The sequence below is a fragment of the Sardina pilchardus genome, chromosome 23 (genome assembly GCF_963854185.1).
Source record: "Sardina pilchardus chromosome 23, fSarPil1.1, whole genome shotgun sequence".
NCBI classification, from domain to species: Eukaryota; Metazoa; Chordata; class Actinopteri; order Clupeiformes; family Clupeidae; genus Sardina; species Sardina pilchardus.
Genome location: NC_085016.1, coordinates 21945330 through 21962829, shown reverse-complemented (window position 1 = coordinate 21962829; position 17500 = coordinate 21945330). Strand labels below are relative to the sequence as shown.

Genomic DNA, 17500 nt, shown 5'->3' with positions numbered 1-17500 from the left:
TCCACTTCGCTGGCAAAGCGTTTTATGCTCTAACAGCGTTCCATTGGTGTGATCAATTTGTGAAGGACACTGATGACTGAACTTCTGTCTTTTGTGTGAGTAGCAGAGTAATACTAGCGGTCTGCCACAATGGTGGATGCTGAATAGACCGCAGCAAAAATAATCAAAGGAGACAACACAACGTCCAATTAAAAATAGTGTCTGTGGGATGAGCGCTTTGACTGCTTAATCGAGGAAGCGCGAGATCAGGTGTGTTCGCGGATTTACGAGATATATCTCGTTTGAACAATGTGCCGTGTTTTTTTTGCCATTGTGCAAATCACTGACTTTACGTACACATGCATTGTTTGATAGAGACTGACATTCAGTCATTAACCGTCATTAAATGTACATCAACCTGCCGATTTCTTTGAGCTCTTGCAAAGAATAATGTCTTCACGTCGCTCTAAAAGCGATAACTGTATGTAGCGAGTTGGCAAACTGCCGGCTAAAACTTAAATCTTTAAACAGCAAACCACACGGACATCTTCACACCACACGTATTTTAAAGTAGCCTAACTTTACATTCTGGATAAACCAATGTATGGTTGGGTTTTTTTATTATTATTTATGATGTGAGGGTAAGCTTTCTACAATACTAAAAATCTAAATGTCATCGAAAGCAATATGACGACAATGTTTTTTTTGTTCTCCATGAAATGTACTATCCGTTATCTTCGCACTATAGGTTATTAGACCGCATGACGCTATAACCTAAGTGGCGAAATGAGCATCGTCCCCGCAGCTCGCTGCCCCGCGTTTGTTCTGAGGCAAAGTCACACTCACTGCATTCCCACAGTGCGTTGAAATGTTGCAGAGAGACCCAGGATAAACGTTTTGAGTCGCTCAATCTTGCGACAACACAGGGCAGATAACAGATCATGGAAGCTCCAACAGAATTTCTAATTTGATATAAAAATGAGAATGAGGCAATATGACTCGAGCGCTGCAGCAGGGCGCGTGACAGATTCCACCAGGACGTAGCTCAGAGAGACCGGATGGTGCAAGGCACGCAGAGGACAAAAATAAATTTGAACCTACCGGTTTGTCGAACGCCATCCTACTGGGGCGAGCGCTGCTGATGCGACTGTGGCCACCCCGCATCTCCGCCGGAACGACTACAAGCGCGGGAGATAAAGTGTGTGTGCATGTGTGTGCGTGTGTGCGCGCGCTACCGCCGAGAGGGGCGCTGTCCAATCAGTGCGACGATGTCGTCCTTCCGCTGAAACCGAGAATGGCACTTTTATGTAGCAAGGTTGTCTGTAAGAGCTATTTACCTGGCCCTGAGTGCAGATTTTTATCTGTCAAATGTCTGGTATTTACTGACATTTAAACACGGACCTATATCGAGGTGGGCCATTTCATAGTTCATTTTGTCTTCATTTTCCCACATTGTTTGTTAGACATAACACCAACATCTTGTATATTTTACTTTCAATATTTATTAATCAGTTAAGTTGAGCTTCGTTCTTAATCTTGTTCCTTATTAAGCCGAATACTCGTGCCCATAAGATTAACAAAGAGAGTTTTTCATTGTGTCGATGCACAGGAGGTTAATTCGTGAAATACAATGCATGGCAAAGCCTGAGCTGTCAAATAGGTAGACGAAGAAGTGGTCTTTGACTCTTTTCAACTGCCAAACAGCAGGCCATGCAACACGGGGAATGATCTCAGAACAGACCCTAGGGTTTTCGATTTCTTTTATCCATGACCTCCTTCAAAGCGCCCTGAGTCCAATGATCACTCGCCTACTGGATCTCGAGCGCCTTGATTCCTGGAACATTCCTCCTCATTTGTCTCGCCTCCATTCCCCAGAGCATCTCTTGGAACCCCGCGGCTTGTAGAGCGTGCTCGCCAGGTCACGTCCGTGCCATTTCCATTCACATCCACGGCTGGGTTCAGGTGCGATGTTTCAAGCTCAGACGGGCGCGAGTGCTCCCCTGAGCTATGCCGGCCGATTTGGCTTTGGTGGAGAGCAGCAGTGTGCCTCAGGATATTAATTCTCATCGCCTGATATGTAGATGGGCTAATTATAAAATAGAGTGTTCAATGGTTTGTCATTTCGCAGCTAAGCAACTCATTCATAACGCAAGCAGTTATATAGGCTCTGTCTCCCCCAACCCCTAGAGGGGGATTCGTGTAAGGTGAGGCGAGGTTGAGAGGTAACATGATTTCATAGTGTTTTACAAACCACCGTTTCCCGGTGAAGCATTTCATTTAGGCTACATCATCTTTATGAAGTTATGTGAATACAAATACTTCTGCTGCGCGCTCGCCTATTTCTTCATCGCAGAGCAGGTATTATGCCACAGCCCGGAGGCAGGATCAAAAAGCTACTTACATAAAAAATCGCGACCAGTTGCTGTGTCTATACAAAGCAGTCATTTCAAACAGGACACGTCCCTTTGATGTAAAAGTTCAGCATTTTGATCTCGGTGTTTCAAAGTGGATTGCCACTCTTGCTATACAGCTCTTTCAGTGTCGTGTCATTACCAATGCAGAGGGGAAACCGTGGGGAGAGAGTGTCGAGTCATTTGAGCGGCGGAATATTAATAAATCACCTTAATGGGTCCCTCATAATGACAAACCCTCAGCTGTCGGCTTTGCACTAAAAAGGAATCAATCACCAAACAGGCGCCAGGTCAGAATAAAAATATAATTTGAAACATCCAGGTTTGAAAGGCAAACCACTTTGTGTTTGTGTTGGCATAGATTCCGGTGTTGTAGTACAGTGTGAGAAATAATGATTTTTCTAAGCATTCATAATATATTTATATATAGGCAGTAAGCACTTGGTGGCCCCGGTGTCAAGTTTCCACTTCTTTATTGTGTCTTGTGTCTCATTAATAGAAATATTGAGTATTGAGTGGTCTGTGGGACTCTCATTAAAACCACATGAGTTCGGAATGAGGAGCGCAGGGGACCAAACATAGAAGAGACACACTAATCTGAAGCAGGTCACACAAAGAGACTCGTACAAAAGCTGGAAACGGTGAGAAAAATCAATACACTACTAAGCACAGAGATCTCAGAGCTTTCATTTGAAACCGGGGTAAGCAATAGATCACGCCATACAGTACACCTTACAGAGAGAGAGAGAACAAGACAGAGAGAGGACTGTGAGAAACTGTAATCCCCAGTGTTTCACTTGGTGAAAAACAGAAAAAGCGACACAGAGAGCAAGATCTCAGAAACGTATTTTATTTTCTGCTATGAGAGCATTACCAGTACAATAGAAAGAGCTTTTCCTTAACCAGCCTGAAAGCAGCCCTCGGCCACCTGTCAGGAATTCTCGCAAACAAAGCAAGGAAGGAAAGAAAACAAAAGATTTTAGGCTATTCTAAAAATTAAACAAACAAAAATACAAGCATTTTTTTTTAGAAAGATTAAAGTTATAAAATCAGAAACCAGCACAAGGAAATACCAGAAGAGTATAATGTTTACAGCATACAAAGAGCATAATGTATTTCCTTGATCATCATCATCATCATCACCATTACAACAACCATATATTACCCATTCTGCACACCAGGTGCGTTCAAACAGCTTTAAAAGATAAAAATGTAGATAGAATTGCATAGAGCAAGTAAGCATCCACAGAATATTATTCTATATTTATAGTATAAAAGATATGTGAGGGAATTTGAACTTTGATTGTTACATTCATCTCTCCATGGGCTGTTTTATATTCTGACAGTATAAAATGAGTAATAGGAGAAAGTGAAGATAGTGGAAAACTGAATATGACTGGCTGATTAAATTGTTTATGTCAGCAATGAGTGACCACTGTTTTTTTTTTAAGCATTTTGGTAAAAAATAAAAATCCCTTTTCATTCATGCTAATCGTCATCATCATCGTCTCCGTAGTAACGGTTGCGCTTGATTTGATCTTCCACAGACAAGGGATCCCCCTCCCAGAGCAGACTGCCCTTTCCTGAGGTGCTCAACGAGATTCCAGGCCTCCCCTCCTCCCGCTCCGCAGCGTCTTTTGGTTTCTCTCCCGCTCCTCTCGACTCCATGCCGAAATCCAGGAGGTCGTCCAGGAAAGAAGTGGAGGCGCCACCACTGGGAGCGTCACAGAAAATGTCATCCTTGAAATCAGACAGCAGGCTTGGGCTTTTATCCAGCCCTGCAAAAATGTCCTCCAGAAAACTTGCGGAAGCACTGAGCTTTGGCGGCTGGTTGTCTGAGACTACGGTCGTCTCTTCCTCCTCCTCCTCTGTGTCTACTTTAAACCAGTCCCTGCTGATTGTGTCGTCTGAAGATGTGGTATCTGTGCATTTGGCAACAGGAGGACTGAAATCTGGTTCGGTTTGTGCCATCTGGAAAAAGTCTGATGGTTCTGACTTGTACACATTCGCACAGTCTTTGTCAGGACTGTCCAGAATGGAGGGCTTGATGTCGTTGACGGGAATACCCAGGCTGAAAGGATCGCTGGGGCTGGTGTCAAAGAGCGTTGGTTTCATGCTGACATCATCAAATCCTGACCAGGATGGTCCACAGTCCAAGAGCGCACTGTAGGAGTTGTTGTTGTTGTTATTGTTGTTATTTGAGTTTGAGATCCCATTGATGTTTTGTTCTAGCGCCACCTCTCCATCGATCACTGTGACCTCTACTCCACCTGAATCTCCCTCCATCTCCTTCACTTCTTTGCTCTCTGTATCAACACTTTGTGCTTCTCTATCCCTCTCTTCACTTCCTTCTCTCACCTTCACATCGTTTTTTGTCTCTTCCTCCTTCTGCTCATCTTCCACTTCAGTTTCACCTGCTGCTTTCTCTTTGTTCACTTTTCCTTCTTCATCTTTCTTTTTCTCTTCACTTGCGCTTTCTAATACGTTCTCTGGACTTTCAGTCTCGGTTTGCTGTGGATCTTCTGAAACGTCTTTGGCGTCTGGGATTTGACTGACATCGGGCGCTGTCTCCTCCACTGCCTTTACGCTCTGTTCTGCAATGGGGGATGTTGAATCCTGGGCCGGCTTTGGATCCTCCACAAGTTTAACCTTCTCAGGTAATGGGGTCACTGGCACATCCTGAGTGTTATCGTTTTCCCTCAACCCATTTTCAGAGTGAGTGGCGGCCAGCTCTTTGGGTGGTCTAGAGGTACGTTTTGGGGTTTCTGTCATCTCCTGAGGTGTGCTTTCCTGGGGAGGCCATGTTGGTTTGACCAGCTTTACTTCTTCCTCTGCATGAAACGCCTTCTTAGGAGACTCGGGCTGTGGAGGCCAAACTATGGCAATTTTACTGGTAGGCTTTTTGGTCTCATCATTCAACGATTGGCTGGTGTCTTTGTCTTTTTCAGAGGGCTTTTCTTTCTCTATCGAGCTAGGCAGGGCTGAGCGCTTGGGTTCAGATTTTTCCGGGGGGGTGATTTTGGGTTTTGTCTTTTCTGGCGAAGTCGGATTTTTGTTGCTCCATAGCTCCTTGTGGGGTCTTTCTCCAAAACCTTCATCATAATTTCCTTTGGCCTTAAAGAGCTGCTTGTAGTGTGGCTTGCAGTACATGCGCCCATGGAGAGAGGCATACGTGCCAAGGCTGCGGGGAGTCAAAACCAAAGAATTAGAATCAGAATCAACAAGATAATCAGAATCAGAATCAACAAGAGAATCAGAACAATGAAGTTGTTGGAAGACCAAAACACCGCTAATTACACAAATGGTTAATTACATTCAGAGTCTCTTGTAGATAGGCCACATTGAAGACAGTGATAAGATTTGTGAAGACATTTTTACCTTAATTGACTGCTGCAGTGGGTACAGCGGAAACAGGTTTTATGGAAGTTTTGTTTGTCCGCAATCAGCAACTCCATGGGATAAACTCTCTTCCGACATACCCGACACAGTTCGGACTCGGGTACTCGAATTTTCTGGAAGATAAGCAATTATCAATTAGATGGCTGAATGATTAGGATACTGTAAAACTTCAGTGTCATCTGTAAGTTAGTGCAAGTCACAGAGCACAATGTTAAAACGTGTGGTGATATAGCAGAACCACAATCAATCTTGTCACCATGTCAAATGAACAGTTATGGAGCTTAATCCTGTTTAGATTTATGATATTTTTTTAATCATGAACTGTCTGACAACACCTTGTAATGAGAAGGAGCTGCAGACATCTAATTTATAAGATACAGTATATATGGGCTATGAAATATGTTGTTTTGTTGAAGACCTCTAACCCAGTCTGAAAACCATTAAACTGTATTTACTTATAAAATATACAGTGTATGGCATACCAGTACTTATGTATAATGAAAGTACTTCGTAACACTGAAGTTATTAATGCATCCAAGTCTTTGCTGAAAGTCTGCCCTCCACAGTGAAAGAAAATGCAGAATCAGGTCAAACTCAATGCACCCACACATGCCCAAAATTAGGTACAGTGCATACCAATCAAGAGGAAGATTGTTCTATCTGGGTCATTGAAAGCCAACTGTGGAAAAGTTCAAGCACCTCCAGACTGTGAGAGTTTAACCCAGAGCCTGTCTTTTAATTACTCCATAAATAAACAATGCTTGGATAAACATTTAGTGTCTGTAGGGGAAGAATTTGTTTTGTAACTAAAATATGCTCAGACAGGAAGAGCAAAGATTATGGTTTAAGACCCCTGGCCCTAATTGGGCGAAGTGCAAAGTCTAACTAAAGCTAATTTAATAGGTAGATAAAATACATTTGGTAGAATAACACCATGAGCAAGACTTTCAGCACACACATTAATGAGTCAACTCAATGCTCCCATATGCGACATGATAGCCATATGTCATGCATGCACGAGAACTTTGATTGTTTACAGACTTTGCTCTTTGCTCACCATATATCTGGTGGCCTAGTATGTATCAGTGACTGAGTAATGAGAATCCTCAAAATAATGTATTCGGATTCAGAGAGAGGATCAACAGTGTAGGAAAAAACACTTGTAAACCCTACTTTAAAATATTTTTAGAGCATGAAAAAGGGAGAGATAAATCAAGAGAAGCAAAATAGAGAAAGAAACAGGCAGAGGAAAGTAACAAAAATAATCTTGCCAGAGACATGCTTAAATATCCTTTTCACAAACTGAACAAGCATGTATGTGTTAAAGTAACCAAACTGACACACAGCAAAACACACTAGTATTAAAAACACACCATGGCTCTCCAGATTAGTCATTTCCATGCTGGTCACACGACTTTACCAGTCACAATGCTCTCCCTTTGGTGAGACATCATCTGAGATCTTTGCTCCTCGGTTGCACTGAAGCCCAGGTTTCTGAACACAGTTTCGCTGTCGACCCACGACTGCTGAAAGTTCTGCAGGAGCTCCTCAGCAGAAGCATCAGGTGACACGCTCAGGACGGGCACGCTCCCCCGCACCACATCTGCGTAGGTGGGTGGGTTTGGTATTCCAGACACACTCTCCGAGTGCATGGATGTCTCAGTCCTTGACCCCGTCACTGTGTTCCCAAACTCATCAACAGTAGAGTAGTGTTCTGTGACAGACTGTGTTTCAGAGAAACCAGTGGCATCTTTCTCCTTCTCCTCCCTCACATGGTGGAAGCTTGGTTCACCCAATTCAAAAACATTCTTGATGGCCTTGATGTCGAATGATGGCTTCTCTTCAGCTGGAGTGGGTCTGCGCTCAATCTCAGGATCTCCTTCCTCTGTGTCGCTGCCCAACCTCTCTGGTATGAGGATCGGATCTCTCCTGATATACATTTTTGGTTGCGGGGACTCAAACCTGTTGACCAGTTTGGATAGATCGACTCTGGGGAGATCCTCCTTCATCCTTTCCTGCATCTCGGCACTCTCAGCATCCTCCTCTGCATCATCACCCACTAGTCTCTCAGGGATATCGATTGGATCCTTGCGCAAGTAAGTCTTGTTGACTTCCGCTTTCTGAGCCTCCTCAAAGAACACCCGCTTGTCTTTCACGGTCATCATGGAGTCCACCGCTTCTGAGACGTCAAACGACTCGACTGAATGGCTCTCCATGGAGAACTCCTGGTGGCTGGAAGACAAGGACTCCTCCTCCATCTCAGTTGTGTGCATCATTATCATGTGCTCTGGCACGGGCATTGGTGGTGGGGTCTGTGCGACCTTGGTGGTGTTGTCTTTCAGCTTGGACAACTTGTGTGATCGGCTCATTGTGGGCGAAGGTGTAGCTCTGCTTAGCTTTGTAGGGGTGTCCGCCCAGCGAGGAGGGGGTGTAGGGGTCGCGTCAGATCTGTAAGAGGGCGGCGGAGAGGGGCTGACCCTGAAAGGAGAATCCGTCCTCCTGGATGACTCTATGCTGATGAAGGTGGGTGATGGGGTTCTCATTCTCATCGTATCAGAGGGTGCTTTGGGCTCCGGGGTCCTTGCTTTGGACAGGTCCTGCTCTTTGATTTCCTGGGTGCTCCGCCTCTCCTCCTTCACTTTCTTCTGGGTCTCCACCCTAGCAGAGCCAATACTAATCTTAGAGATCTTAGGTGTTGCACCACCAATGATCACCTTCTCTGGCTCTGGCTCACCAGATTCCTGCACATTCGACTCAAGAAAAATCAGCTTTGCCTGCGCAATGTTTCTGATATGCACGATTACTTCCTTTAGCTTTTGCTTACTGAACTGAACAGTAACCATCTTTGTCTTTTCCTCTGCTCCAATGAACCAATCGGGGAGTGAAATCACCATTGCCTTCACAGAGTTGACATCCAGTTTCCCGTGACCACTCTGCATTTCCTTAATCTGGCTCAACAGTTTCTGAACTTCCACATACTTCTGACTATCAGTGATCTCAGCCATTGACTCAGTCTGCTTCATCTCTTGTGAGCTGATTTGACCAACCTCCTCTTTAGATGTCTCTTTTTGCTGCTGCTGTTGTATTTGTTTCTGATGCTGTTGCTGTTGGGAGGACTTCACTTGCTTCTTTATCTGAATTTTGCTTTTCTGCTGGATGCTCTGCTGCTGCACCTGGCTCTCCGTCACCACAACTTCCTCTCGGATCTGAACATGCTTCTCCTTGACTTCTTGGTGGGACTGAACAATTGTTACTTGTCCTTGTCCTTTAGGAACCTCAACAGTCATTGGGGGTATAGGAGAGACTTGAATAGGCATGACTTGTTTAATTTCCTTTTTTGACTTTTGTTTGGATTTTGTCATCTGGAATTCCACTTTACTATCTGAAGTTGCAGTCTTCCCAACCTGCTCCACAGTGACCTCAGCCACCTTTTGGGTGCTGCTTGAGAGGCTCTCTGAATTTTGCTGAGCTGTACCCATCTGTGTGACACTCTGTGTACTCTTTTGGTTCAACTGTGCTGTGGCATCGATGGCCACTTGCTCCTTCAGTGCTGCCTCTTGCTTATTTTCTGCCTCAACTTTTGGTGGCTTGATAGTTTTGACCTTGAAGTTTGGAGTGACCTTGGGAATCTTCATGGGTTGAGTGGGTGCCTTTTTGGTCTCCTGTGTTGCAGAGGTTGAAATCTGCTGGATGGCTTCCTGTTTGGATACAGAGGTCTCAGAGCTGGTCTTTACAGCAGTGTGTTGTTGCTCAGAGACACTGGATGAAGACATGGAAGAGGAGGCCTGAACATCAGTTGACAGAGACCGGGTACCTTGGGTCATCCCAGAAGACACTGTTTGAGGCTTTTTAGAGGTAACAGAGGGCATACTGGTTGAATCTTGGGTAAGCTTTTTGTTGATTGTAGGTTTAACCATGGGGATTTGAGTGGGCATTTTCTTTGTAGGTGGCTCTTGTGGAACAGGGGCTGGTTTGGCTACAACCTCAGGTTCATTAGGAGGAGGTGGTTGGGGGAGCCCTGTGGTTTCGGTGGCTGGGGCCTGTTCACCTGGTGCCTGCGGATGCATTTGAGGTGGGGGTGATGTTGGAGTGGTTACTTTGCTTTTTGCTGCTTCCTCCATCTGCTTGCGATACCTCTCCTCTGCCAGCATAAGGGGAGTTTTGAACTTCCTAGCATAGGTCCTGGGCTTTTGCACCTCAGTAGGTTCAGGTGGAGGTGGGATTTTTATGGGAGGGACAAAAACTTTCTTTGGTGGCCGTGGAGGCTCTTCTTGCACTGGCTTGGCCACTGGAATTACGGAAGGAATTTTAGAAATGGGAGGTTCCGGAGTAGTCTGTTTGACCTGCTCTATATGTGTGCTGCTCTGTTCTTTGATGGTGGTAGCTGTGGCAGAAGTTTCCTGCTTTTCAACAACAGGTGCTGGGGGAGGGGGTGGTGGAGGAGGAGGTGGTGGTTGAGGTGCTGGCGGCTGTTTCTTCTGCCATTTAAACTTGGGGGGCTCAGCTTGCTTTGGTGGCTGAGGCTTGGGCACTTTGAAGAGAGGGCGTGCTTTAGGTTTAGCAGCACTCAGCTCCTGTGGAGGAGGAGGTGGGGGCAGGAAGTCCTGTGGGGGAGGAGGTGGAGGGAAGAACTCTGCCTCTGCCTCTGCAGTTGGGGGTGGTGGAGGGGGAGGTAGAGGGAGGTCGCTGTCTTGCCTCATGACCAGAGGACGAGGTAGGGGTGGTGGGACATCACTGTCTGTGATGGGAGAAGGAGGAGGTGGAAGAGAGAGCTCTGACTCTGATGGAGGAGGTGGGGAGACAGGTGGAGGTGGCAGATCAATTTGTGGCTTGTTTTTCTTGATCAAACCCTTGCCATAGCCCATCTTCAGGTTCTTGACGGTTTGCTTCTGAGTCGAAGTCTTTTGTTCAGTCGTCACAGAGGTCTGAACCTGTTTGATTGTCTTTATTTCCTGTGTCTGCTTTGTTGTTATGTTCACCTGTGATGTCTCTTTTGTCATAACAGTGCCTGATCCTGCAACTGTAGTGCTCTCTGTCATCTGCTTCCCAACATTTTTCTTCTTTATCAGCATAGGTCCAGGGTTGTCCATTTTGGGTTTCACTGGCTCTTCAACCACTTCCTGTTCTTTTACGATTGCCTGCTGTTCTTTTACCTGCTGCTCTTCAACATTTGTCTGCTGCTGCTGCTGTTGAGCAATTGTTTGCTGCTGTTTGACATTCACTTGTTGCTTGACCTTCAGATGCTGCTTGACATTCATTTGCTGCTTTTGAACATTCACTTGCTGTTTGACCTTCATTTGCTGCTGCTTAGTACTGGTCTGCTGCTGACTGATTGTAATTTCCTGCTGCTTGATGTTTTCTTGATGTGTCATGCTTTGCTGCTGCTGCTCCATGCTCTGCTGCTGCTGACTGATTGATGTTTCCTGCTGCTTGATGTTTTCTTTCTGTTTAATACTCTGCTGTTGCTGCTGTTGTTGTTGTTGACTGGTGGTTGTTTCCTGCTGCTTGATGTTTTCTTGTTGTTTCACACTCTGCTGCTGCTGCTGCTGTTGCTGCTTCATACTCTGTTGCTTCATGCTCTGCTGCTGCTTGATGTTCTGTTGCTGCTTGATATTTTGCTGTTGTTTCATCTTCATTTGCTGCTGCTGTTTCTTGCTCATCTGTTGAGACAAAGAATGCTGTGAGGATTGAGAAGTTTCTGTCGCCATCTGTTGGACAGCTGTGGATTGTGTCACAGTAGACTGACTTTCCTGGCTTGTAGCTTGGCTATTCTGATCTAAGTGAACCTGAGTCTGAGTGACTTCCTGTGCACCGCTCTTTGACTCTGTTGTCTCTGTCTGGTTCATCATGGCCAAAGCCTGGCTGGCAGCTCTGCTTTCTGCCATTGCTGCAGCCAGACACTCAGGGCACTCATGGAGTGGTGCTTTTCCTTTGACTCTCCTGACATTGTGGCCCTTGTGGTGCTTCTCATCCTTCTTCTGCAGGAGGCAGTGTATGGCCCCCCGGACATCACCCTTGACCACTTCCTCTTTCTCTACCTGTGATTCCTCCTGCTCGTAAAGTGACTTTATTGATGTCTTGATGTCTCCTTCAGTGCTTGCCCGGCGCTGCATTCGAGGGGATCCAGTAGGCTCCAGCAGCAGCTGAATGGTGCCCTTCACATCTCCAAATTCACTAACCTGATGCTGGTAGACCTTTTTATCAGAGGAAGCTTCCTGCAGATTGATTAAGGCTGTATGGATGTCACCTTTGACTATCTCCTCCTTCTCCACCTCTTTCAATGCCTGCTTGGCCTCCTCCAGAGATTTTAGGGTGCCCTTAATGTCACCAGGCACCAAATCCTCTATGATGATCTCTGTCTTGGTGTTTGCTGATTTCTCCAAGGATTCCAAGGCCCCTCTGATGTCACCCCTCAAAATCTCTGGCTTCTCCACATCCTTGGCTTGATTTTGGGCTTCCACGAGTGACCTGAGTGTGATGTTGATATCTCCTTTCACAACCTCCTCTTTTTCCAGCACTGCCCTTTGATTCACAGCCTGTGTTAGAGAGTTGAGTGCTGCCCTGAGGTCTCCCTTGACAATTTCTTCCTTCTGCAGGTTGTGTAGGCCCTCTGGCTTTGTCATGAACACCTTTACCGTGCTGTTTACATCCCCACTGAGTATGTCCTCCTCGGTGACAGTGCGCCCAATTTCCTTCTGGTTCTTTCTGAGAAGCAATTTAGTTGTCTCAACATCACCACCGATAATCTTTTCTTTTTCTCTCGCTTCCACAGTATCATCTGATTCAGTCTGGAGCTGACGGAGATAGTCTAGCGCTCCAGACTCTATACAGGTGGAGTAGAAGCTGACATTACCCCTCTCTGTATCAGTTACTCTAATTCTACTCTGTTCTGATGCATCAGGATTGGAGAGGAGTCTGTGCAAGGTTCCCCTTACATTGCCACTGACTATGTCCTCTTTGTCCAAGCCTTCTCCTGCCTCTTTATTCAGAAGCGAGTAAATGGTCATCCTGACGTCACCCTTCTCGTCCTCCTGGATGAGAATGCCACGTTTGTTGGCCCCCTCCTCTTTCAGCAAGTTGTTGATGGCCTCTTGTATGTCTCCCCTGATGACCTCTTCCTTCTCCACATTGATACCCCTCCCCTGGTTAAAGAGTTGTTTTACTGTGGTGTTGATGTTTCCTCTCTCTTCCTGGTCAATTGTGATGCATTTCTCTGTCCCCTCACATCTGTTCAGCAGGTTCATCATGATGTTGCTCAGATCACCACGGATCACTTCCTCCCTCTGGATCTCAGGAGCGTCCTGGTTCATGAGTTTGTATTTAGCCATTCTAACATCTCCAACCTCATCGGTCTCAATAAGAATCCCCTGGGACTCAACCATTTTCTGGCTGTATAGTTCCTCCAGAGTGTTCTTAATGCTCTTACCAATGATTTCCGTTTTCTCTACATTGCTTCCATTGAATCCAGTGAGGGGTGTTGATTCAAAGAGCCATGTTGTTGATTTCACATCTGCCTGTGGGATCACCTCTCGAGTAATTACTGTTTCTGATCCATCTGTCTCTTTGATGCGATCCAGAGGCTCTTTCTCAAACAACCATACAGACTGTTTCACATCTCCTTTAACCACCTCTTCCTTTGTTACTTTCTCCATCTCATCATACTCAGAGCCCTCTCCATGGATCTTGTCGATAGTGCGGGTCTCAAAGAGCCAGGTGGAAGATCTCACATCTCCCTTTTGGATCTCGCTCACACTTACAGTCCTGACATACTGATTCGTCTGGTCCTCCTCAAAACGCTGTTTGTTTATCTTGACGTCTCCACCCTGGATGTCCTCCACAGTTTTCATCCGGACTTTCAGGTCCTCTGCAATTTCATCTAGAGGCTGAGTTTCAAACTTCCACCTGGCTGATCTGACGTCTCCTTTCTGAATGTCTTCCTCAGTCACTGCCTTGATGACGTACACCTCATCTGTGTCTCGAATGGAATCTAGAGGCTTTGTCTCGAATTGCCATCTAGCCCCAACAACATCACCTCTCAGAATTTCCTCTTTGGTGACTGTAGTTACTTCATGGTAGTGACCCTCTTTATCTCGGATGGCATAAAGGGGTTGGGTCTCAAACATCATGGTGTAGTTCTTCACATCTCCCTTCTCAATCTCCTCTCTGAGGGTGGACTGAATTTTCTTGATTTCTGTCTCTGAGGATTCATCTTGGATTTTATCCAGGGAGTAGGTCTCAAAAATGAAACGTCCCTTGTCCACATTACCACCTTGGACATCTGAAACAGTACGACTCTCTTTTGATTCCTCTGAAGCGTCCCGAATTGCATCAATAGGCTGGTTTTCAAACATCCAGGTGCAGTTCACCACATTCCCTTTCTGTATTTCCTCAGCCTGGCGAGACTTCAGCATCATCATAGTTTCATCTGAGGTTGAGGTCATGATATCCGAGGACCGGTTCTCAAAGATGTACTTCATTCTGGAAACATCTCCAGATTGGATATCAATCTCTGTTACCCTCTTGAAATCACTCTCGCCTTCTCCAGTTATGTTCTCCAGATTTTCTGTCTCAAACAAGAAGCGAGCCAGACGGACATCTTTACCTTGAACTTCCTCCTGATCAACAGTACATGTTTTTATGACGGTCTCCGATTCATCCCGTATGGTGTCCAGGGCTTGTGTTTCAAACAGCCATGTGCAGGTTTTCACATCTCCTTTTTGGACTTCAGTTGATTCAGTCTCACTCTTGGCCTCCACTTTCTCATACAGGGCATCCATTGGTTGTGTCTCAAACAGCCACCTGCAGGTCTTCACATCACCTTGCTCAATATGGACACCCTCTTTCTTTCTGGTCTCCTCTTCCTCAGTGTTGCTGAAGTATTTGATGCCATCAAGTGGCTGAGTTTCAAAAAGCCACTTGGCTGTTTTGACATCACCTGACTCAATTTCCTGTTTGGAAATACCTTTGATGATCTGGAATTTATCAATGCTTTCATCAAACTGATCGATTGGACGTGTCTCAAACATCCATTTGCAACTGCGGACATCACCTTTGACAATTTCCTCCCTTCTGATAGTCTTCACTTCATGGTAATGGCCAGAGCTGTCCTGCATTGCATACGTAGGAGTGGACTCAAACAGATGCTTGTTTGACCTCACAGATCCACTTGTAACACCTTCCACTTGTATCCTCTGTGTATCACATTTGCTGAGGTCCATTGTTTCGAAGATCTCCTTATAGTTTGTGACGTCTCCTTTGTCGAGTTCCTCCAGGTTTACAGTGCGTTGAACCTCCTTTTTCTCTTCCCTTATTTGTTCTAGTGGCCTGGTCTCAAACATCCACTTCTGGTGTCTGACATCTCCCCTCTCCTCTTCTGTCATGACACTCTTCTGAAGTTTCCCAACCTCAGCAAGTTCTTTCAGATTCTCCATGGGAACTGTTTCAAACAAATGCCTGGCGGACGTCACATTACCTCCCATAATGTCTTCCACCTGTGTTGGTCTTGCGTTGGCATTGTCTTTGAGGGAGTCCATAGGCTGGGTCTCAAAGACCATGCAGTGCTTGCGAACATCAGCCCCGATGACCTCTTCCCTGTGCAGTTTGGAGCTTTCCCATTCCTCATCTTTTATGGAGTCCAAGGTCTTTGTCTCGAAGAGCCAGCGACCTTTGTTCACCCCACCTTGGTAGTTGTCCTCCATTGAGACGCCACAGATCAGCTTGACTTGAGATGGGTCTTTGCTAATCATGTCCAAGGGCTGGGTTTCAAACAGCCAGCGCGAAGTCTTCACATCTCCTTTCTCAGTCTCCTCTCTCCTCACAGTGGTGATCTCAAGCATCTCGCCTGAGTCTCCCCGGATGACGCACATGGGCTGCGTTTCAAACATCCTTGTGGTCATCTTCACTTCTCCCTTGATCTCCTCTAGCTCTGATTTCAGGTTAAGGAAGTGGGTCTCATCGATTGTCTCAGTGTGAGCCAGAGAATCCAGGTGCTGGGTCTCAAACAGGTAACGGGCAGTTTTCACATCTCCTCCAGCGATGTCTTTTGTGTAAACAACCTCAGTGCCTTGGTCGTCCTCCTGGTAGATCTTATTCAGCGTGTCCAGTGCCTGAGTTTCAAATAGCCAAGTGGCCGTCCTGACATCTCCTCTCGCAAGCTCTTTCATTTTGCCTGTCTGTTCAGTGGAGTCAGGAGTATCTGATCGCAAAGCATCGATGGGCTGCGTCTCAAACATCCAAGCAGTGTACTTGACATCACTTCCTGCTATGATCTCCTGTTGGGCGATGTTCTTGCTATCGTCCTCATCAGGAGTTTCATCTTTGATGGAGTCCAAGGGCTTATTCTCAAACATCCAGCGCATGGACTGCACCTCTCCCTTCAGGATCTCGTCCCACTCCAGATACTCCCTCTCTGGGCTCATACACTTGCTGGGGCTGCTGCTGTTTTCGAACACTGAGCGAGCCTGCTGCATTTCTCCAGTCATCTCCTCCTGGTAGGCCATCTCTTGGCTGAAGAAGTCCCTCTCCAAATTCTTGCGCACTTCTGGGTGGATGTGCTTGTAGAGGCGCTTCAGCTCGGCCATGTTCCTCTGCTTGGAGTAATAGTCCTTGGCGTGGTGGTGGGGGCAGATGTACTCCTGGGGCTGCGGGGAGGCACAACGGACTGGGACCTCGCCGGGTGCCTGCAGAAACTCTGTGGGAGGAGGAGGGAAGTTCTGCTGCTCCACTGTCTCAGTGGTTTTAGTGGAGGCAGAAGCTGAGGTGGAGGAGGAAGATGCTGCCTCCACTCTTCTGGTAACAGCCACTGTTTCATAGTTACCATCTTCAGTTGCTTTGGATGATACATTCACTGGGGCCCATTGAAACTGGTTGTAATCAAGATCAATCTGATAGGTGATGAGTTTGGATGAGGAATTCATTGTTGTTTTATAGAGGAAAAGTAGAGAAAAAATAAGTGGAAAGTAGAATGGAAATCTAATAACAGTCAGAGAGAGAGCGTGGGTAATGATAGAGTGTTTGTATTCAATAAATTAGATTGCATTAGGCTAACACCCCATATTTTGTGTAAGAGGATTGGTATTTGTAGCAACAGACTAATTAAGTTGACATTTTACCACCCGCAGCTCAATAGTAAATGGAGTAGTTGCGTCTGTCAACAGGGAACAATATCGACTCTGAATCAGCCATGTATGTGCCTTTGTATTTGATCTGTATCTAACAATCAATATTTCCCTCCTTTTCTGTCATATATGCACTAGTGTGTCAATATGAACTCATGTATAGTATACATTTATTCACAGAAATCTAGCTGTTTTATAAAGCCATTATTTAGAAGAGTGCTATTATACTTAAGGCATCATTTCTGTAGTATGAAATATATGCAGTATATATATAATAACCTAAAAACAGTGAATGTCTATAGCAAATGAATCATAGTGATTACTATACCTTCACTTGTTTGCTTGGTGTGGCCTCCTCAATCGTTTTTTCATATTGCTGCTTCAATGCCTGAGCGGAAACCTTGGGTAGATCTTCACCTCCGATCATCCTCACTATACCAACAGGAACACACACACACACACACACACACACACACACACACACACACACACACACACACACACACACACACACACACACACACACACACACACACACACACACACAGAGAAACACACACACACACACAGAGAAACACACACACACACACACAC

General features: G+C 45.7%; 1 protein-coding gene across 1 annotated transcript in view; it reads right to left on the bottom strand.

Annotated features, from left to right (window-relative positions):
* Window positions 1-5433: 5433 nt before the first annotated feature.
* Window positions 5434-17500, bottom strand: part of xirp2a (xin actin binding repeat containing 2a) — a 51971-nt gene continuing 39904 nt past the window's right edge. The window contains exons 7-10 of the mRNA XM_062528599.1: window positions 17235-17338; window positions 7210-16672; window positions 5769-5902; window positions 5434-5571 (exon numbers count right to left, since the gene is read on the bottom strand). Coding sequence (XP_062384583.1) covers window positions 5808-5902; window positions 7210-16672; window positions 17235-17338 — 9662 coding nt within the window. The 3' untranslated portion in view covers window positions 5434-5571; window positions 5769-5807. The remainder of the gene's footprint in view (window positions 5572-5768; window positions 5903-7209; window positions 16673-17234; window positions 17339-17500) is intronic.